This window comes from Nerophis ophidion, linkage group LG04 (genome assembly GCF_033978795.1).
Source record: "Nerophis ophidion isolate RoL-2023_Sa linkage group LG04, RoL_Noph_v1.0, whole genome shotgun sequence".
In the NCBI taxonomy this organism is placed as follows: Eukaryota; Metazoa; Chordata; class Actinopteri; order Syngnathiformes; family Syngnathidae; genus Nerophis; species Nerophis ophidion.
In genome coordinates this window covers 18,277,670-18,301,670 of record NC_084614.1, presented here as the reverse complement: position 1 = coordinate 18,301,670, position 24,001 = coordinate 18,277,670, and the positions used below count along the sequence as shown (strand labels likewise).

At 42.7% G+C, this 24,001-nt stretch overlaps 1 protein-coding gene across 3 annotated transcripts in view; it reads right to left on the bottom strand.

Annotated features, from left to right (window-relative positions):
• Positions 1 to 23,102, bottom strand: part of LOC133551043 (protein MTSS 1-like) — a 67,921-nt gene extending 44,819 nt beyond the window's left edge. For all 3 annotated transcript variants that reach the window (XM_061897326.1, XM_061897329.1, XM_061897327.1), the window contains exons 1-3: positions 22,714 to 23,102; positions 4,916 to 4,977; positions 2,558 to 2,631 (exon numbers count right to left, since the gene is read on the bottom strand). In XM_061897326.1, coding sequence (XP_061753310.1) covers positions 2,558 to 2,631; positions 4,916 to 4,977; positions 22,714 to 22,785 — 208 coding nt within the window. In that variant the 5' untranslated portion in view covers positions 22,786 to 23,102. The remainder of the gene's footprint in view (positions 1 to 2,557; positions 2,632 to 4,915; positions 4,978 to 22,713) is intronic.
• Between the last annotated feature and the right edge of the window lie 899 nt (positions 23,103 to 24,001).

Here is a 24,001-nt window from a genome sequence, read left to right as displayed (position 1 = left end):
AAATGCATCTGCAGGATATCCATACATCTCTGTGCCATGTCTGCCTTAGCATCGCCGGTAAAATGTGCAGACCAAACGATCGGGACTTTCGCATCTTGTTACACTGGAGCAACTAAATCTGTCGATTGGTAAGTGTTTGTTTGGCATTAAATGTGGGTGGAGGGAAAGGCTGGATGCAAATATAGCTACAAATGTACATACAGCTAGCCTAAATAGCATGTTAGCATCAATTAGCTGGCAGTCATGCCGTAACCAAATATGTCTGATTAGCACATAAGTCAATAACATCAACAAAATTCACCTTTGTGATTTTGTTGACTTTATCGTTGGAAATGCATCTGCAGGTTATCCATACATCTCTGTGCCATGTCTGCCTTTGCATCGCCGGTAAAATGTGCGGACCATACGATCAGGACTTTTGCATCTTGTGACACTGGAGCAACTTAAACCCGTCGATTGGTAAGTGTTTGTTTGGCATTAAATGTGGGTGGAGAGAGGATAGATGCAAATATATCGATAAATGTACATACAGCTAGCCTAAATAGCATGTTAGCATCAATTAGCTGGCAGTCATGCCGTAACCAAATATGTCTGATTAGCACATAAGTCAATAACATCAACAAAATTCACCTTTGTGATTTTGTTGACTCTATCGTTGGAAATGCATCTGCAGGTTATCCATACATCTCTGTGCCATGTCTGCCTTTGCATCGCCGGTAAAATGTGCGGACCATACGATCAGGACTTTTGCATCTTGTGACACTGGAGCAACTTAAATCTGTCGATTGTTAAGTGTTTGTTTGGCATTAAATGTGGGTGGAGAGAGGATGGATGCAAATATATCGATAAATGTACATACAGCTAGCCTAAATAGCATGTTAGCATCGAACCACACTCCACGTAAGTCAACTCTAATCCGTCCCTGTTAGTGTTGTTACACCCTCCGACAACACACCGACGAGGCATGATGTCTCCAAGGTACGGAAAACAGTCGAAAAAACGGAAAATAACAGAGCTGATTAGACTCGATGTTTGTAATGTGTTTGAGAAAATGGCGGATTGATTACCTAGAGCAAACAATTGAAAGGCGTTTAATTCGCCAAAATTCACCCATTTAGAGTTCGGAAATCGGTTAAAAAAAATATATGGTCTTTTTTCTGCAACATCAAGGTATATATTGACGCTTACATAGGTCTGGTGATAATGTTCCCCTTTAATATTTCATCATTGATATATAAACTATCAGACTGCATGGTCGGTAGTAGTGGGTTTCAGTAGGCCTTTAATAACTGTAAGAGGCTTATTATAGGGTTTAAAGTTAAAAATGTATCTTTTAGAGATAGTTATTGGTGGGTTTGACCTATTTGCAGGTTTATCTCCATTTGAGGTGAGCCTTAGAATGCAACGCCCATGGGTCTACTGGTGTAGACGCCATCGGACATTTGCATTTCTTCCCTTTGCTCCTCATCCTCCTGGTGACATTCCAAAGCGACACTGCTCGCCTGCCCTTTATGCGACAAAACCTCTTCCGGAGAGCAGGTCGCTATGGTAACCACCGACCGAGGCCCACACCGATCAGCATCCTCTAAATCTGAATGTCATTTAGCCTCCGAAACCTGTTTACCGCGCCTTCAGATATAAGCCAGACTGCGGGCAGAAAAGAGGACCGTTCACTCCTGTCAATCAATCCAGGAAGTGACCTTCATTGGTGTTCCAGTCCTGTGCTCAATGAAGCTCGAAACGATTAAAGGGCTCAGCACAATAAAAGCACACATCCTGCCATCTAGGATGCCATCTAAGAAACACTCAAAAGTTTGATGGGCGTAATGCAGAATTCAGTGTTTCCCATGTGATTACTCATTTTCCCCCCCCAAATATACAAACCCTGTTTCCATATGAGTTGGGAAATAAACGGAATACAATGATTTGCAAATCATTTTCAACCCATATTCAATTGAAAGCAAACAAAGGGGTGTACCTCGCCTTATCCTTTCTTGTGAAAGACTGAGGATTTTTTGGGAAGCTGTTTTTATACCCAATGATGGTGTTCCTGAGCCCATCTGGTGATATCCTTTAGAAATTGATGTCGGTTTTTGATACAATGCCGTCTGAGGGATCGAAGGTCACGGTCATTCAATGTTGGTTTCCATTTGGAATGTGGACTCGTCAGACCACAGAACACTTTTCCACTTTGCATCAGTCCATTTTAGATGATCTCGGGCCCAGAGAAGCCAGCTGCGTCTCTGGATGTTGTTGATAAATGGCTTTCACTTTGCATAGTAGAGCTTTAACTTGCACTTACAGATGTAGCGACCAACTGTATTTAGTGACAGTGGTTTTTATGAAATGTTTCTGAGCCCATGTGGTGATATCCTTTAGAGATTGATGTCGGTCTTTGATACACTCTGTTTTGTTTAGGACATTTTGACAAGAAAAAAAGTTCTAAACATATTCGTTGTGTCTTGTGTTGTGTGCAAATTAGCTCTACCGAGCTGCTAAAGTTTTTGGGGAGAGAGCAGCCACGCGTAGAGGAATGCAAAACTGGCCCCCATCTTACCTCGACTGCCGGTTGCCATGTCGGCCACCTTCTGGAAGGTGTCCAGGAAGGCCGCGACCGCCACCACCGTCGTCCTGCGGGACAACAGAGATCACTCTGGTTGAAAATGCAGGACATGTTGGACCATATAGTCTAGTGTTGTCCAGATACCAATATTTTAATACTGGTACCAAAATGTATTTTGATACTTTTCTGTACTTTTCTAAATAAGGGGGACCACAAATGGCATTATTGGCCTTATTTTAACAAAAAAAATCTTACGGTACATTAAACATACAGTGGGGCAAAAAAGTATTTAGTCAGCCACCGATTGTGCAAGTTCTCCCACTTAAAATGATGACACAGGTCTGTAATTTTCATCATAGGTACACTTCAACTGTGAGAGACAATGTGAAAAATAAATCCAGGAATTCGCATTGTAGGAATTTTAAACAATTTATTTGTAAATTATGGTGGAAAATAAGTATTTGGTCAACCATTCAAAGCTCTCACTGATGGAAGGTTTTGGCTCCAAATCTCACGATACATGGCCCCATTCATTTTTTCCTTAACAAGGATCAATTGTCCTGTCCCCTTAGCAGAAAAACAGCCCCAAAGCATGATGTTTCCACCCCCATGCTTCACAGTAAGTGTGGTGTTCTTTGGATGCAACTCAGTATTCTTTTTCCTCCAAGAGGACAATAAACTTGACTAAATAGAGGAAGTCAAGTTTGTAACAGTGTTTCTGTTTTTCAGTTTTCAAGCAGTGGTTTCTTGTCAAAATGAGCTACCCATAAAAATAAGCTACCTGATGCATCAAGAAATACCCATCGAGATTAGCTACCTCGCGTAGATAAAGAGCTGGCATTGCCATTGTCGCTACAAGTAAGCAATTATTTTAAGATACATATCTGTCATTGTGTCTTCCGACCAGTAAACATGTAGACCAGGGGTCTCAGACACGCGGCCGGCGAGCCAATTGCGGCCAGCGAGACGTTATTTTGCGGCCCCCACCTTAATATGAAAGTTTAATGTTGGTCCGCAAGTTTTACATGAATGGCGCTTGACAGCGTTGTGTTATTTGGGTCCAAATGGCTCTTTCAACGTTCTGGGTTGCCTACCCTTGCATTAGTGGAAAAGTGGCAAATGAGTGAACGCGACAGAGACGTTGCCATGGAGACAAGGGTTTTCTTACGTGCCTGGCTGTAGTCACACCGCGACACCTGTCCGTCAGTAATAACAGTCCCTGATAACCGGGACCAATTCAAACCGTTATTTGTTTTTTTATTGATAATTTGCATTGCCTCACACGATGAACACTACATATATTTCTATACGGCCGTCACTTTCCCGGCTATTATCCGCCGACCGCCGTGTTGCTGTAGGAAGGAAAAGCGGAACGACACACATTGCGGAAATAACATTAGTCTGCTTGCGTCGGCTAATTACAAATATATTCCACAACCCCAAACATGTCTTTTTCAAAACCTGCAGTGAAGAGAAAGGTTAGTGATGAGCAAAGACAATTCCAGGAAAAGTGGGGGAAGTAATATTTCTTTGAGCACAGGGGCACCCCGACATGTCTTATTTGCACGGAAAAAGTTGCACAAGGGATACAATTTGAAACGTCATTATACAACTAAACATGCTGAGGAGTATGCAATAAAAATTTTGGGGAAATCTTTTCTTGCGGCTAAGCCTCACCCAGACTCTGCGTCCAGTGGCCCACAGGTGAAGTGAGTGTGAGACCCCTGATGCTCACAAGTTCACGTTGACGCCAATATTGGTAGCCTTCATTTTTGTTTTCAGCACCATTTCAACAGGAATAGCAATTTGATGGATAAAAATGAAGTCAAAACAAAAACACGAAAATAAGCACACAGGTTCCGCTTTGGGGTCCACTTATGACGCCAACCCGGCTCCTGACAGGTGTGGCTAATATATGGAAAAATATATTATATTATTTAGTTTGGAAAATACTCAATCAATCAATGTTTATTTATATAGCCCCAAATCACAAATGTCTCAAAGGACTGCACAAATCATTACGACTACAACATCCTCGGAAGAACCCACAAAAGGGCAAGGAAAACTCACACCCAGTGGGCAGAGAGAATTCACATCCAGTGGGACGCCAGTGACAATGCTGACTATGAGAAATACTGTATTTAAAGATGAAAGCAATACATTTATCCTAGGGCGGTGGGATAGTAATATCATACGATTGGACTGTGAGGTTGATAGTCGAATCAAATCTCCGAATATTTGAAGACAGCCCTAAAGGTGTTACGGTGTCACTCGTTTCCTGACACCCCGTCGACATGTTTTGCTTTAGCACATTTCAACACGGCTATCAAATAAACGTCAACTCCAGTTTACCTGAGCTGTGACTGCAGCTTGCTGGCTTTGCTGATGAAGTCTTCCCAGACAGGATAACTGCCCTGTAGGAGCAAGACAACAAGAAGAAAATAGTGACGTTGATGTCATCACAAACATGAGTAAACACATTAGTAAGGGTGTGTGTGTGTGTGTGTGTGTGTGTGTGTGTGTGTGTGTGTGTGTGTGCAATGTGTATTTCAATACTTTTCAAAATAGAGGGGGCCGCAAAAAAATTGCATCATTGGCTCTATATTAACAGAAAAATGATGATACATTAAACATATATTTCTTATTGCAATAAAATATTAATTTATGCATTAAATAAGATAATAAACATACTAAACAACATATCTGTCATGTCTTGTGATCATGTCCTGTTGGTTTTTGACTCCATTAGTTCCTGTTTTTGCGCACCCCGGTTTGTTTTTAGTTTCCATGACAACACATTAGTTTCACCTGCCTCATTTGTTTGAACTCACGCACCTCTTGTTAATCATGTCACTATTTGGGGGACGGTATAGCTCGGTTGGTAGAGCGGCCGTGTCAGCAACTTGAGGGTTGCAGGTTCGATCCTCGCTTCCGCCGTGCTAGTCAATGCCGTTGTGTCCTTGGGCAAGACACTTTACCCATCTGCTCCCAGTGCCACCCACACTGGTTTAATTGTAACTTAGATATTGGGTTTCACTATAGAAAGCGCTTTGAGTCACTTGAGGAAAAAGCGCTATATAAATATAATTCACTTCACTATTTAAGCCTGTAGTTGCCAGGTAGTCGACCTGGCGACATTAATCTAATGACATCATTCATCTCTTGCTCTGCCCATGTTGGATCCCTTGTGTTCGTTCGTTCCATGCCACAGTTCTCGACGGCGTAAGTGTTTTTGTTTCATGTTCATAGTTGTGTTAGTTTTGTTCCCTGCATTAAGTTTTGTGCCTCCACTGTGAGCGCCTTTTGTTTGTTCCTTTTATCGTATAATTAAATCATGTATTTACCTTCATGCCATATCCCGTCACCTTCCATTTCATTCCGGGAAAACAAACCACACTGTAGTCCAAGTTACGACAATATCTTTTTGTAGTAAGTAAGCGAACAAAGGCTCCTAATTTGGCTGCTGATGTATGCAGGAACATATTATTTTGTCAAAATTATAAGAGACAAACGGTAGAAAATTGATTATTAATCTACTTTTTCTTTTAATGTTAATATCTGCTTACGTTCTGTTTGAACATGTTCTATCTACACTTGTGTTAAAATGTAATAAACACTTACTCATCTATTGTTTGATACTTTTCATTAGTTTTGTCTGATACTACAAATTTGGGTATTAATCCGATACCAAGGAGTTACAGGATCATACATTGGTCATAACTAAAGTTCTTCTGTGACCAGGGACATATTTTGGGGTTTATAAACAATAAAAAAGACAAAAGATAACGAAACATATCGCAGAAATTCTTTTTTATCGACGATAAGGCTCTTGTACTTGGTATCGTTGCAGTCGATGTCAGGTATAGATCCACCCAGGGCGTTTGTTTACATTGGGGAGCGCGAGTTTACTGTCTGCAGTTAGCTATTGTATTCAACTACGGTGTGTTGTAAAGCATGATTAGCAGCGATGATACTTGTGAAAAACATAATTTTATTTGTCGCCATGGAGGCGGGGGTCAGTGATTTCAACCTGCTCAGTGGCTTTATGGTTAGAGTGCCCGCCCTGAGACTTGAATGTCATGAGTTCAAACCCATGTTTCAAGTTTATTCTCAATACTATATGACAATTACAACAGTAGTGAATATCCATTTAAGGATGGTGGTAAGTGAAAGGGTCCCCCAGATAAGCTAGAAGAAGCTTTCAGAAGGGAGTCCAGAGGTCGGTATATGCATGGAATGCTGACACATGGTGGCAAGCACAAAAACGCTATATGATAAACACAAAATAGGAGCACAAAAGCAAACATACCCATACATACAAACCCTGTTTCCATCTGAGTTGGGAAATTGCGTTAAATGTTTAAATATAAACGGAATACAATGATTTGCAAGTCCTTTTCAACCCATATTCATCGTCTTGCTGAAATAAGCAGGGGCGTCCATGAAAAAGACGGCGCTTGACGGCAGCATATGTTGTACCTTTCAGCATTAATGGTGCCTTTACAGATGTGTAAGTTACCCATGCTTGTTGATTTAGGTTGCACATTAGAGTTACAGGGAAAAAAGGGAGTTATTCGCTTTCATAAAAACGTCATCATAATGATATTATGATGTGATAAATGGGTCCAAAAATTATTTGATAAAGTTGTTATTAAATACATTTTGGTCCCATTTGATTTTAACAAAATAAATCAAATATTGTGAGTGTATCTTACCTTTCTGTATTTGTGTCTGAAGCAGCAATAGCTATCCTCCATGAAAACGTACTTTGTATGATCACATTCCTTTTTTCTTAAAGTCCAGTTTAGAGAAATATTTAATCTTGGATACATCATATAATTCTCCATATTGGCAGAAACATTGATTTAATTCAATTTCATTCCAAGAAATTAAACAATATTTTTGCATCTGACAAAAAACACCCACAAACGCTGGCTTAATCTAATAAAAATGCCATGTTTTTTATAAATACAGTAAAAAAATAAATAAAATAAAAAAATGCTGGCTTCTGCCGGAGAAGCTTGAGCGTCCCCACTTCTCCCAGTGTAGCGAGTCAGAGTACTGCTGAGACATTGAACTGCAAATTGACAATATATCGCCCCCTACTTTGAGGCGGAGGTACATGCTGATCAGGAAACATGGAATTTCCGCGATTTTGACCATGAAAATGATCAAAATATACTAGAACCACACCCAAAATCACATAGAAAGCATAGACCAAAAGAGAAATATTAAAACGTATTTTATTTTATTACTTTTTTTTGGAACATCTCATGGTTAAGCCACCTGGTGGCAGGTGAGGCACAGCCTCACTTGCCTCCCCTGACAGCACGTCACTGCAAAAGACTATAAAAATAAGATCTATTACCTCCCTGTGTGGCACTCAGCATCAAGGGTTGGAATTGGGGGTTAAATCACCAAATGATTCCCGAGCACGACTGCTGCTCACTGCTCCCCTCACCTCCGAGGGGGTGAAAATGGGGATGGGTTAAATGCAGAGGATAATTTCACCACACCTAGTGTGTGACTATGTTGGGACTTTAACTTTAGAAGTATCTAAAACCTGCAGCTTTAACTTTATTATTCGTTTTCAAGCCAAAATGCGTCCGTTCTTCCTTTTCTATCGCCACGCTCATTTTCTGCTGCCTGACATGCGCCTCTGCGTGTTTTACCAGCAATGTCACGACATAGCGGTATTTTTCAGAAGTAGCATAGTACTGTTTTTCAATCATTACTATTGCGGAGAGGTGTAACGGTACGTGTAGTCGCATTGAATCGTTTCGGTACGGGGGTTTCGGTCCGGTTCGGAGGTGTATCGAACGAGTTTCCACACGGACATATTAAAAAGCGCACCGCACGTTGTGTAAACAATGCACACCGAGACACAACAAACGGCATGCTAGCAGCGACCGGGCTACAATAGACTGACCATACCTCCTCTTTATTATGTCCTCTTTTGCAGGGCTGTCCGGGTGGAGTTTCTTAAATGCCTTAAATGTCCGGCATTTTAAGTTAGGGTTGCGTGTATTTTCAATGTGCGTTCAGGGTTAAGAAGGGGTTAAAAATAAAACAAATTGTGCACGCAGCAGCAATCGTGAGGGAGGGGCAGACACAGAGATAGCGAGAAAGTTGTGATAAACGCACATGCGTCGCCAGGCTCTGCTTTTTACCCATAGATTTATCAGATTTTATTTTTTATTATCTATAGCAGGGGTGCCCACAGCTAATGTTTTAAAGGCCCACGGCACATTCTAGAAATACTATTAAAATAAACAAAAACATAACAAAAGTGAAACAAATAATCCTAAAGGCCTACTGAAATGAGATTTTCTTATTTAAACGGGGATAGCAGCTCCATTCTATGTGTCATACTTGATCATTTCGTGATATTGCCATATTTTTGCTGAAAGGATTTAGTAGAGAACATCCACGATAAAGTTTGCAACTTTCGGTGCTAAGAGAAAAGCCCTGCCTCTACCGGAAGTCGCAGACGATGACGTCACATGTTGATGGCTCCTCACATATTCACATTGATTTTAATAGGAGCCTCCAACAAAAACAGCTATTCGGACCGGGAAAACGACAATTTCCTCATTAATTTCAGCGAGGATGAAAGATTCGTGTTTGAGGATATTAATAGCAACGGACTAGAAAAAAAAAACAACGCAATTGCATTGGGACGGATTCTGATGTGTTTAGACACATTTACTAGGATAATTCTGGGAAATCCCTTATCTGCCTATTGTGTTGCTAGTGTTTTAGTGAGTTTAACAGTACCTGATAGTCGGAGGTGTATGTCCACGGGTGTGTTGACGCGCAGTGTCTCAGGGAAGTCAACCGCAGCTTTATAGACGGCACAAGCTCAGCTGATATCCGGTAAGATGCGACTTTTTACCACAATTTTCTCACCGAAACCTGCTGGTTGACATTCGGGTTGGGATCCATGTTCGCTGTGATCCATGGTAAAGTTTCGCCTCCGTGAATTTTAAACAAGGTATCACCGTGTGTTTGTGTGGCTAAAGGCTAAAGCTTCCCAACTCCAGCTTTCTACTTTGACTTCTCCAATATTAATTGAACAAATTGCAAAGGATTTAGCAACACAGATGTCCAAAATACTGTGTAATTATGCGGTTAAAGCAGACGACTTTTAGCTGTGTGTGTGTGCAGCGCTCATATTTCCTAACAGCCTACACGTCATCATTACGCGACGTTTTCAAGAAAAAACTCCCGGGAAATTTAAAATTGCAATTTAGTAAACTAAAAAGGCTGTATTGGCATGTGTTGCAATGTTAATATTTCATCATTGATATATAAACTATCAGTCTGTGTGGTCGAAGTAGTGGGTTTCAGTGGGCCTTTAAAGGCTAAATATAATTTAGAAAAAGTTGCAATGTTGACTAATAAAACAGAGCTGTTTTTTTTCTTTCAAACTGTCATTGCTCAAAACATAATATTGAATCAAAATCAATGTTATTATGAATTATTGACCTATCCAAGGTTCCCATTACTTCACATCAAATATTCCACTAAGAAAAATATTTTTGTTGGAAGATTTTGCAAATTTGGTGAATATATAACCCAAAAATGTATATTTTGTTGTTTTCTTACTGTACCGAAAATGAACCGAACCGTGACCTCTAAACCAGGAGTGTCAATCTCAAATACAGAGTGGGCCAAAATTTAAAACTGAATAAAGCCACGGGCCAAGGTTGAACAAATAACCTTTTAATAGGGACCCAAACAAGTTTTGCAATGATAATTGAACAAGCAAGGCTTATTAAATGGGGCAGCACGTTGGAACAGGGGTTAGTGCATCTGCCTCACATTACGAAGGTCCTGGTTTCAATCCCGGGCTCGGGATCTTTCTGTGTGGAGTTTGCATGTTCTCCCCGTGACTGCGTGGGTTCCCTCCGGGTACTCGGGCTTCCTTCCATGGAACAGGCAGAGCTTATATAACGTAATAGTGCAAAATCAACTTACGAAAAAACATCAGTGGTATATTAAATAAAACGTAATTTAAAAAATTAATGCCTCTTTTCTATTTGCAGTCTTCTGAGGTAAATATCAACATTAACTTTTTCCACAGGCTAATAAATTCGAAAATAAAATAAAAATTAGGTGGGCGGGGTTTGGTGGTAGCGGGGGGTGTATATTGTAGCATTCCGGAAGAGTTAGTGCTGCAAGGGGTCCTGGGTATTTGTTCTGTTGTGTTTATGTTGTGTTACGGTGCGGGTTTTCTCCCAAAATGTGTTTTGTCATTCTTTGGTGTGGGTTCACAGTGTGGCGCATATTTGTAACAATGTTGAAGTTGTTTATACGGCCACCCTCAGTGTGACATGTATGGCTGTTGACCAAGTATGTGTGTGAAAGCTGCATATATTACGTGACTTGGCCAGCACGCTGTTTATATGGAAGAAAAGAGGACGTGACGGCATGTTGTAGAGGACAGTGCCTTTAAGGCACGCTCCCAATATTGTTGTCCGGGTGGAAATCGGGAGAATGGTTGCCCAGGGAGATTTTCGGGAAGGGCACTAAACTTCGGGAGTCTCCCGGGAAAATCGGGAGGGTTGGCAAGTATGAGTATTAGTGGTGAATGTGGTGTTACCGGCGGGCCAGCTCTAATGTTAATTTGATATTGCCTCAAGGGCCAAATGAAATTAAACGACTGGCCAAATTTGGCCCGCCATGTAATTTATTTTGGCCCTTGAGACAATATTAAATTAACATTAGAGCTGGCCCGCCGGTATTATACAGCGGCGGTGCATTCACCGCAAATTCTAATACTTGCCAACCCTCACGATTTTCCCAGGAGACTCCCGAATTTCAGTGCCCCCCCACGAAAATCTACCGGGACAACCATTCTCTCGAATTTCTCCCAATTTCCACTCGGACAACAATATCGCCGGCGTGCCTTAAAGGTACTGCTTTTAGCGTCTTCTACAACCTGTTGTCATGTCCACTTTTCCAGCCCTGTCACATAACATATGCGGATTCTACACACACACAAGTGAATGCAAGGCATACTTGGTCAACAGTCATACAGGTCACACTGAGGGTGGCCTTATAAACAACTTTAACACTGTTACAAATATTACAACCTGTTGTCATGTCCGCTTTTCCGGCCCTGTCACGTAATATATGCGGATTCTACACACACACACACACACAAGTGAATGCAAGGCATACTTGGTCAACAGTCATACAGGTCACACTGAGGGTGGCCTTATGAACAACTTTAACACTGTTCCAAATATGCACCACACTGTGAACCCACACCAAACAAGTATGACAAACACATTTCGGGAGAACATCCGCACTGTAACACAACATCAACACAACAGAAAAACAACAACAACAATACCCAGAACCCCTTGCAGCACTAACTCTTCCGGGCCACTACAATATACACCCCCGCTACCAACAATCCTCGATTTTGCGTGTCACTATAAAGTTATATAAGCCTTGCTTGTTCAATATTCAATGCAAAACTTGTTTGGGTCCCTATTAAAGGTTAAGTTAATTATACAGCGGCGGTGCATTCACCGCTAATTCTAATACTTGCCAACCCTCACGATTTTCCCAGGAGACTCCCAAATTTCAGTGCCCCCCCACGAAAATCTACCGGGACAACCATTCTCTCGAATTTCTCCAGATTTCCACTCGGACAACAATATCGCCGGCGTGCCTTAAAAGGTACTGCTTTTAGCGTCTTCTACAACCTGTTGTCATGTCCGCTTTTCCGGCCCTGTCACGTAATATATGCGGATTCTACACACACACACACACACACACACACACACACACACACACACACACACACACACACACACACAAGTGAATGCAAGCATACTCGGTCAACAGTCATACAGGTCACACTGAGGGGGGCCTTATAAACAACTTTAACACTGTTACAAATATGCACCACACTGTGAACCCACACCAAACAAGTATGACAAACACATTTCGGGAGAACATCCGCACTGTAACACAACATCAACACAACAGAAAAACAACAACAACAATACCCAGAACCCCTTGCAGCACTAACTCTTCCGGGACACTACAATATACACCCCCGCTACCAACAAACCTCGATTTTGCATGTCACTATAAAGTTATATAAGCCTTGCTTGTTCAATAGTCAATGCAAAACTTGTTTGGGTCCCTATTAAAGGTTAAGTTGTTCATTTTTGGCCCGCGGCTTTGTTCAGTTTAGAATTTTGGCCCACTCTGTATTTGAGTTTGACACCCCTGCTCTAAACCGAGGTATGTACCGAACCGAAATTTTTGTGTACCGTTACACCCCTACTATTGCGGTACGATACCGTACAACCCGAGTGTGTGTGCATGCATGCTGTACATGCACCACGTCTTCTTTGGAACTCCAGACGCATCAACAGCCAACAGATGGATCGATAGCGTCAATACTTAAGCCCCGCCCACTCGGCCTTCTCCTGCAGGCTTGAGAGTGCATTGGAGCAAAAGTATCGGGACAGCAAGAGGGAGTGGAAAATGCAGTGAATGTGGAAAGACTTTCTACGAGTTGATGGAGTGTGTGTTTTGGAGTTCTTCCACACCAAACTCCTGCTTTGAGAAAGGCCTCCTCTCAATTAGCGTCCCCACAAAGCGGGAAGCAATTGTCCAAAATGAAGAATCTACATTGAGGGACAAGCAAGGGGCTCTGGTCCGACCTCTCATTGACTCGTTTTATCGAGTACGAGCAGTGTGCAAGCACTTTTGTCCATCCGGCCGCCTTATCGACACGAGATAACGCGAAGCAGACGTAATTGCGGCGACAACAAAAGAGCATCGCCGCGACACAATCATCGTGACTCCATTCGTTTCAGGTGTTGATTTTGTGCGTGCGAGAGAGAGAGAGAGAGGGAGAAAGCGTGGCGGCTCCTCTCCAGCAGGGCCTTCCAGCTGCTCCGAGCTGTTTATGAGCCAGCGTCAGAGCCTGGCCTCCGTCGCCATAGCAACCCGGAGAAAAGGAACTGTGGGGAGGAGCATCGGGCACTAAACGCTGTTTTTATGTCACACATTTGCTTTTTTGGTGATTTTTTTTCTTAGCTTTCACAGCCCCAGACCCCCCCTACCCTTCCCTCTCCTTAATGTAGCTAATTATGCATGATGGTCTTTGTTCGTCCTACCGCTTCCATGTCAGACCGAGCGCATCTATCAGCCAGGGGGGACATAAATTGTCATCGTGGCAACAGCCGGAGGCAGCAGCCTGAAGGTCCTGCAGGAATCCATCACCGTGCGTCGCTTTAAAGCGCAGAATCCCCGTCTGCTCGTTTGAAGCCAACAGGCGTGAAATGAAACGGGCTGAAACACTTCCTGTGCGTCAATTAAAGAGGATTGAAAGGTAAACCATCAAATACTGTCGAAGTGGTCGGATCCATCCTAACATTATCGATACCAGGGCTTATTTACACAAGCAGGGATGGGCATCTTAGTAGTAGTACAAAACTGGTACTCAATGGTACCAATTGTTGGTACTTTTGTGTGTGTTGAAAAAAGTTATTTGTTTAATAAAAACATTTTTAGTTTATTTTAGCACTTTAAAAGATACAAGCGGCAGAACAATGGATGGATGGACATTGAGCTGCATCTAATGACAGTGCTATCCAGCTTTTACATCAATCAATCAATCAATGTTTACTTATATAGCCCTAAATCACTAGTGTCTCAAAGGGCTGCACAAACCACAACACAAACCACTACGACATCCTCGGTAGGCCCACATAAGGGCAAGGAAAACTCACACCCAGTGGGACGTCGGTGACAATGATGACCCAGTGGGACGTCGGTGACAATAATGACTATGAGAACCTTCTTGTTGTCTTACACTTCCGAGTCTCATTTGCAAGTATTATACTGTACAGTAGTAAGACTTTGTATGCAGTTGCAATTCCAAGACGTTGGCTGGTGGCAGTGCACAGGCTACTGTGCGTGGCCTCGCTAGGAAGTAGTCTTTGCCATGAGAATGTGTCAGTCTTGTCGTATGTTGCGCCCTACAACGTGTTTATACTGTAAGTATTGCACTTGTTACGCACCAGCTGTTTGATTGTAACCTTCATCTTAGTCCATCCATTTTCTACCGCTTATTCCCTCTGGGGTCGCGGGGGGTGCTGGTGCCTATCTCAGCTACAATCGGGCGGAAGGTGGGGTACACCCTGCACAAATCGCCACCTCATCGCAGGGCCAACACAGATAGATAGACAACATTCACACTCACATTCACACACGAGGGCCAATTTAGTGTTGCCAATCAACCTATCCCCAGGTGCATGTCTTTGGAAGTGGGAGGAAGCCGGAGTACCCGGAGGGAACCCACGCATTCACAGGGAGGACATGCAAACTCCACACAGAAAGATCTCGAACCCGGGATTGAACCCTGACTACTCAGGACCTTCGTATTGTGAGGCAGACACACTAACCCCTCTTCCACCGTGAAGCCCACCTGCATCTTAGTTTATTGCCAAATTTGGAGGTGCTGCAATCGCCATGAAAAATAGCTCATGCTCAACGTTCCCTCTAAGGTACGCGCCTGTGCAATCGCACACTGCTCACGCGTCCTCTGCGCACGGCCTAAAATCGAATAAATCAAATCAACTTTATTTATAAAGCACATTTAAAATTTACCACAGGGGTAGCCAAAGTGCTGTACAATGGACAGGTTATAATACGAAGACCGAGCAAACAACACAACACAAACAGAACATGATAAAAAATAAATAAATAAAACATAAAAACAGGTTCACAGCAGGTGTATTATGGGGCGCCATTGCAGGATGGATATCACTTAGTGTTAAAAGCCAAGGAATAAAAGTATGTTTTTAAGACAGATTTAAAAACAGGAAGAGAGGAGGCTTGTCTAACACTCAGAGATAGGTCGTTCCAGAGCTTGGGAGCAGTAGCAGCGAAAGCTCTGTTACCTCTAAGCTTCAGCCTTGTGTCAGGGACCGTCAGTAGCAGCTGATCGGCCGATCTTAGGGATCGGGTGGGGCAGTAAGGCTGAAGGAGGTCGGAGAGATATGTTGGCGCGATGTTGTTTAGACATTTAAAAACAAATACAAGGAGTTTAAAATTGATTCGATAACGCGCAGGGAGCCAGTGAAGGGACGCTAATATAGGGGTGATGTGCTCACACCTGCGGGTCTGTGTTAGCAGACGAGCAGTTCTGCACGAGCTGCAGGCGGGCGAGGGAAGCCTGGCTAATGCCGACATACAGGGCATTGCAGTAGTCTAAACGATTCGAGATAAAGGCGTGAATTAATTTCTCAAGGTCATGTCCTGACAGAAGCGGTTTCACTTTCGCTATTTGGCGTAATTGATAAAAGCTTTTTTGAACGACGCTGCTGATTTGTTTTTCGAATTTAAAATCTGAGTCGAACTTTACCCCCAGGTTTGTGACACAGTCGCTGAGATACGGGGTCAGAGTGCCGAGGTCAACGTTGGGGGAGGGAGAGCGACTTGGACCGAACAACATAACTTCTGTTTTGTCTTCATTTAGACTCGGGAAGTTAGCTGATGTTGTGTAGGCAGTCAATGAGATGTTGAACTGTGTTGTTTTGTGCCATGGGAGAATGTATCTGGCAATCATCAGCATAAAAATGAAATGCAATACCATACTTCCTAAAAATAGAACCAAGGGGGAGAAGGTAAAGCGCAAATAAGATTGGGGCAAGGATTGAGCCCTGGGGCACCCCGTGTGGTAGAGGAGCTGTGGAAGACATAAAACTGTCTATTTTTACACAAAAACTCTAATAAAAAGATAAGCGCATAACAGTGTGCACGTCTGCCGTCGCTCACATGTGTGCCACTGAATGCTCAAGGAGTTTTGGCGTTTGCTCACACATATGAAAAATATGAGGGAAAATTGCTCATGCTAATCGGAGGCATGTATATGGCAAAGCCAATGTATATTAGCATCAAGTTAGACAAATTATTTTGGAAAAAGTGGAGGCTTACCTTACGTTCAAGCGTTTTGTACTTTATTAACGTTGAAAATTGCATCATTACACAGAGGCAATTTGGCTGAGTGAGTTCTGATTGTTGCTTGAGTGATTGTTTCCGCGTCAAGTGTTTGCGCCGGTGTTCTAACTAAATTCGGCCGGTACCTGAATAAAGTACAAAATTCGGCACCCATTCTTTCTAGCATGTTGATATTATTTTATATATATATATATATATATATATATATATATATATATATATATATATATAGTGTTTAAGATTTGTTTAGTCGTCCTAAAATATTTGTGTCATGTCTTGTGATCATGTTTTATATATACTCTGTTTTGCTTAAGACTCCATTGTTTCCTGTTTTTGCACTTCTTTGTTTGTTTTGTTTCCATGACTACCCATTAGTTTTCACCTGTCGTCATGTCACACACCTGTCTCACGTTTTGCACTCGCACGCCTGTCACTAATCATGTCTATTATTTTATAGCGAAAGTTGCCAGGAAATCTGCCTGGTGACTTTACCTTTACTCACGTCATGTCATGCTACCTCCACTCTGCTTCATGCTGTGTTTACGATTCACGCTGCTTGTTTCATAGTTCCATGCCAAGCAAGTTTTTTTATTGTTTATTGTTCATAGTGTGTGAATGTGAGTGTGAATGTTGTCTGTCTATCTGTGTTGGCCCTGCGATGAGGTGGCGACTTGTCCAGGGTGTACCCCGCCTTCCGCCCGATTGTAGCTGAGATAGGCGCCAGCGCCCCCCGCGACACCGAAAGGGAATAAGCGGTAGGAAATGGATGGATGGATGGATGTTCATAGTTTCTGCCTTTGTGAAAGTTTTGTTTCATTAGTCAAGTTTGTTCTCCGCCATTGTGCGTGCCTTTTTGTTTGCTTCTTTTTTTTGTAGTTATAGTGTTGAAATAAAAGATGTCATTACCTTCACGCCTTGCTCGCTCCAACTTTCCTTTGCATTCCGAAAAAAAAAAAAAAAAAGTCCACGATTTGACAATTTGTCTTTGGTCTTTATTCTGACAATACCCATAATCAACAAATTAAAGGGAAAAATCATGCAAATGTAATGTAATAAAGTACAAATGATCTGTATTTGTTTCTGTAATACCAACCCGGTAGTTACTCTATATTGGATTCTGTGTTTCCCAGAAGACTGTATTCTATTAGTATGAGCAAATCGAATTTAATGCTTTTTAATGCCATATTTAAAAATGTAATGCCCACGTCCTACCCGCATGGGTTATTAATATTTTGTGTATACACACAATTGAAAACGTTTTACAATGATAATCTTAAACAATTGAAAAGTTGTCATTGACTGTTAATATCTGGTGGATTACAACTGGCTCGCAAAGAATGTTTAATATGAGAATGTATGTGTATTTATTTTGTGCAGTGGTAGCAGCAGCTGACAGTTGTGGTGGCGACAGCAGATGTGCCATTGTTGGTTATGCCAAAGAAATTCGACACTGTTGACTGCTTCCTGCCTCTGCTAATGTTAGCCAAGTTAGCTCGTGTGGGTATGAACTGGAGACTGAAATAAAGGAGCCATGTATGGAACAAGCCCAGCTTCCTCATTAACATAACATGATGTCAGACTTAAAGCATGACGAAAGAATGGCAAAGTTTGGGCCCCCGGAGTCGTTTGATTTTGCCGTCCAGTGGAATGTCCGCTACGGAAGCAATGCTTGCGGACCTCACAAGATCTATTGTGTCCAGTTTGAAAGCCAGAGACGAAGAAATGTTTTAAAAACACGGACATACGTAGCAGTTTATCGGTGACCGCAACATTCTTAAGTTAAATTTTATTCATCGCTTTGATTGATTGGCATATCGACCCAAGCCCACTCCTACATATGTATTACGTTTTTAATGCCTTTGGACATGCTTTTTAATGACATTTAACCTCTAAAGGTCTTAATGGCCACATGCGTGGACAGCACCTTTTAGCTCTTATTTCCAAAATCGTGTACACTACTGAATTGGGGTCTTGTGGCCACTTATGCGGACACTTATACTCATATATGGTGGTGTCAGAAGAGTATAACATACACTGAAATTTATTTAAAAAAACCATAAAAATTAAATTTGCATTTCACTATAAAGGAAGTACACGTTTGTGTACTTATGGACTAAGTACATCATATCAAAAGATGATGTTTAGTTTTTATTCTAAAAACTCTGTTTCCATATGAGTTGAGAAATTGTGTTAGATGTAAATATAAATGGAATACAATGTTTTGCAAATCATTTTCAACCCATATTCAGTTGAATATGCTACAAATACAACATATTTGATGTTCAAACTGATAAACATTTTTTTTTTGCAAATAATCATTAACTTTAGAATTTGATGCCAGAAACATGTGACAAAGAAGTTAGGAAAGGTGGCAATAAATACAGATAAAGTTGAGGAATGCTCATCAAACACTTATTTGGAATATCCCACAGGTGCGCAGGCTAATTGGGAACAGGTGGGTGCCATGATTGGGTTTAAAAACAGCTTCCCAAAAAATGCTCAGTCTTTCACAAGAAAGGATGGGGCGAGGTACACCACTTTCTCCACAACTGCGTGAGCAAATAGTCAAACAGTGGCTATGAGTTGGTTTTTTTTGGGTTTTTTTTCTTCCCTTGGCCTCAGTCTGCACCCCCACTCCAGGGCCTAGACTAAGACCGATTTTTTTTATTTTATTTTAATCTTCTATTTTTTTCTTCCCCCCCCCCCCCCCCCCCCCCCTTGTTTACCTGTATGTCATCTTTTTTGTAAGGGGTGCTGGAAGCCGGCAGAGCCGTCAGCGATCCTGTTCTGTCTCCCTGTAATGTTTGTCTGATCTTGAATGGGATTGTGCTGAAAATTGTAATTTTCCTGAAGGAACTCTCCTGACGGAATAAATAAAGTACTATCTATCTATCTATCTAGAACAACGTTTCTCAAAATGCAATTGCAAGAAATTTAGGGATTTCAACGTCTACGGTCCATAATATCATCAAAAGGTTCAGAGACTCTGAGAAATCACTCCATGTAGGCGGCATGGCCGGAAACCAACATTGAATGACCGTGACCTTCGATCCCTCAGACGGCACTGTATCAAAAACCGACATCAATCTCTAAAGGATATCACCACATAAGCGCAGGAACACTTCAGAAAACCACTGTCACTAAATACAGTTTGTCACTACATCTGTAAGTGCAAGTTAAAGCTCTACTATGCAAAGTAAAAGCCATTTATCAACAACATCCAGAAACGCCGCCGGCTTCTCTGGGCCCGAGATCATCTAAGATGGACTGATGCAAAGTAAAAAAGTGTTCTGTGGTGTGACGAGTCCACATTTCAGATCGTGTCATCCGGACCAAAAGGGGAAGCGAACCATCCAGACTGTTATCGACGCAAAGTTCAAAAGCCAGCATCTGTGATGGTATGGGGGTGCATTAGTGCCCAAGGCATGGGTAACTTACACATCTATGAAGGCACCATTAATGCTGAAAGGTACATACAGGTTTTGGAACAACATATGCTGCCATACACTTGAACACCCATCCTATCTTGCCGATTGTATTTTACCATATGTCCCGGCAAGAAATTTGCGTTCAAAGAACTCCGGCCTATTTGTGATACCCAGAGCCCAAAAAAGTCCGCGGGCTATAGAGCGTTTTCTATTCATTTGTATACTCTAGCCTTTAAATAGACCCCCCTTTTAGACCAGTTGATCTGCCGTTTCTTTTCTTTTCTGGAGGGGGGGTTGTGGCACAGGTTTGGTGGCCATGGATGAAGTGCTGGCTGTCCAGCACTTCATCCATGGCTTCATCCATGACCCGGGATGGACCGCTTGCCTGTGCATCAGTTGGGGGGGAATCTCTGCGCTGCTGACCTGTCTCCGCTCGGGATAGTCTCCTGCTGGCACCACTATGGACTGGAGTCTCACTATTATGTTAGATCCACTATGGACTGGACTCTCACTATCATGTTAGATCCACTATGGACTGGACTCTCACTATTATGTTAGATCCACTATAGACTGGACTCTTGCTATCATGTTAGATCCACTATGGACTGGACTCTCACTATTATGTTAGAATCACTATGGACTAGACTTTCCCTATCATGTTAGATCCACTATGGACTGGACTCTTACCATTATGTTAGAACCACTATGGACTGGACTTTCACTATCATGTTAGATCCACAATGGACTGGACTCTCACTATTATGTTAGAACCACTATGGACTGGACTATTATGTTAGAACCACTATCGACTAGACTTTCACTATCATGTTGGATCCACTATGGACTGGACTCTCACTATCATGTTAGATCCACTATGGACTCGACTCTTACTATTATGTTAGAACCACTATGCACTGGACTTTCACTATCATGTTAGATCCACTATGGACTGGACTCTCACTATTATGTTAGAACCACTATGGACTGGACTTTCACAATATTATGCTAGATCCATTGCACCGGACACCCTACAGAGGGGGTTGGGAGGGGGGGGGGGGGGTGTCCTCTCCATGGTTTCTCAGTGTCATCCCACTGGGTTGAGTTTTTCCTTGCCCTAATGTGGGATCTGAACCGAGGGATAACGTTGTGGCTTGTGCAGCCCTTTGAGACACTTGTGATTTAGGGCATCTGGTCAGGATGCCACCCGAACCCGAAATTTCTTCCCCCCTACAAAAACCTTCCCCCGGAAGACATTTGGCGTGACAGCCCCTCTAATGCCTGGAGGACCCCAATGAGGGTGGAAGGACCTTAAAGCAGCCCACACAGCTGCCTGTTTTAAAAGCATTATAACTGGCTGATTGTCATTGGTGAAAAATAACGGTGAGGAAAAAATATTAGCATTCCAGCATGCTAACCTTTCAAGCTATTTTGGCTTAGCTAATTTTGCAGCTGTAAACCTTAAGAGTCATATAACTTGGTATTATCACGCCCTCATTGGTGTCCTTCAGGCATTAGAGGGGCTGTCACGCCAAATGTCTTCCGGGGGGAAGGGTTTTGTAGGGGGGAAGAAATTTGGCATATCAAGGCCACGGGGAAGACCCAGGATACGTTGGCAAGACTATGTCTCCCGGCTGGCCTGGGAATGCCTCGGGATCCCCCAAGAAGAGCTGGGGAGAGGAGAGTCTGGGCTTCCCTGCTTAGGCTGCTGCCCCCGTGACCTGACCTCGGATGAGCGATAGAAGATGGATGGATGAATGGATGGATGGATAAATAAACATTGATTGAATGTACAGGAAAATATCCGTCCATCCATTTCCTACCGCTTGTCCCTTTTTTGAGGTTGCGGGGGGTGCTGGATACTGCACATCAATATCAAAATATGCAACAACGTCCACCTGTACTAAAAACACGTCCATGGACAATCAATCAATCAATCAATCAATGTTTACTTATATAGCCCTAAATCACTAGTGTCTCAAAGGGCTGCACAAACCACAACACAAACCACTATGACATCCTCGATGAATGATGAAAGGAGAAAGTGTGGCCCGTTTGGATGAAGCAACAAGGTCTGCTGTGTTTCCATGGCGACTGTGCGAGACTGATACAGCAGTTTCAGCCAACACCACCCCCACCCCCACCCCGCCTCCTCCTTTTATTATGTGATAAAAAAACGAAATAAAACCAAATAATGTTATGTTTTAAAGGAAATACAATAAAGAAAACTTAAAAAAGGCACATTTCGGGAACGAGTCGAGTGGTTCCAGCCGAAGCAATACATTTAAAAAAAAGAACAGCAGAGTTGTGTTCATGTACACCACCATACTGGGAAATTGGCGATTCCACGACAAGAAACTGAACAACGCACAAATGGGGGGGGAAGCCGAGCTCAAACAGACATGGCGTATCCATCACAGTGACGCAGGAAAACATTTGACCTTTCACCTCAGGGATCGGAACTTGGTGCGAAAAATCAACCGGGTTCTTGTCCAGGCACATGTTGACTACACTCTGTAGGGACACTGAAAGCTCCTCATATTACTGATGTATTAATAGCGTTCTTTTATTGGTCACGTGACCGCCCCCCCACCCCCCTTCCCCAGGTGGCACAGGGGAGGGGATATATAGGTAAGAAGAAGGCGCGGCACCTTCCTCAGATCCCCTCCTTAACCAATGAAATGAATGAAACGTGACAAGTCGGATATTAATAATATTATCGATTACCTTCATGTCGCCTATGACGGTCTGGAAGAGACCCCCCAGGGCGCTGCACTCCCTCTCCATTGCCGCCTCCATCTTGGCTCGGTGGGCTTGCGGTCAGTCGGAGCTTGTGATGTCCATAAATCAAAAAAGGAGCGGCGTGAAAGTGGGTGAGGTCGGGAGGGGGCGCGCCAAAGGCGGCTGGAGCTGATGGCGCGCCAAAGGCGGACAGAAGCGGCGGCAGCGAGTGCGGGCGTTTAGTTGACCCCCAGGGGGAATCGAACCCGTGTCCCCGAAAGGAGGCGCGTGCGTGGGGAGGCGGAGATGATCATCATCTTCTTCCTTTTTTTTTTTTTTTTTTGCTCTCCCTCCACCCGCTACAAGAGGAACGGTCCGGGAGCGCGCCTGGGCTGCCGTGACCGCGCGTCAACTTGACCACGCCCTCTGATGGAACCCCTATTTTTGTTAATGGACGGTGGGCGGGGGAAGATAAGGTACCTTAAATAACACACATTACATACTTGTAGGAATGTCAACGCACAAAATGAGGACTTTCCTTCGATACAATCATATCTATATCAAGTTAGTCAAAACGTCAATTAGTGCTGGTCCAAATCTGTCAGAAATATTTACACATTTATGTCGACGAACGTCATCTGTTGCTGCGTCGGGCGGAGACGTTTAAGACAAACAGTACTACCTAGTGGCTAAAAACAGGCGGTGCAGTGATGGATGACGTCATAATATTGTTAACTTGTTTTTAAAACATAGCCACGACCCATTTGAAATTGTAAATGTAATATTGTAATATTTAATATTTGTGAAGTGAATTATATTTATATAGCACTTTTCTCAAGTGACTCAAAGCGCTTTACATAGTGAAACCCAATATCTAAGTTACATTTAAACCAGTGTGGGTGGCACTGGGAGCAGGTGGGTAAAGTGTCTTGCCCAAGGACACAACAGCAGTGACTGGGATGGCACAAGCGGGAATCGAACCTGCAACCCACAAGTTGCTGGCACCGCCACTTTACCAACCAAGCAAGATTAAAAAAAAATACTGCGCATTTATTTATTGACCTAGATATAATCATCAGGAGAGAAAAATACTTGATAGATAGATAGATAGATAGTGTCAGAGTTTGTTGTTGTTGAGATGGAGGCAGGCATTGGATAAGAAAACATGATTTAATTAAAACCAAACAAGAACAAACAAAAAGCACGCACGAGGGCGGATAGCAAACTAAGGGAGCCAGCATGGGAGCTAGAAAACAAAAAGGAACTTAGCATGGAAGCTAGCAAGAATCGAGCA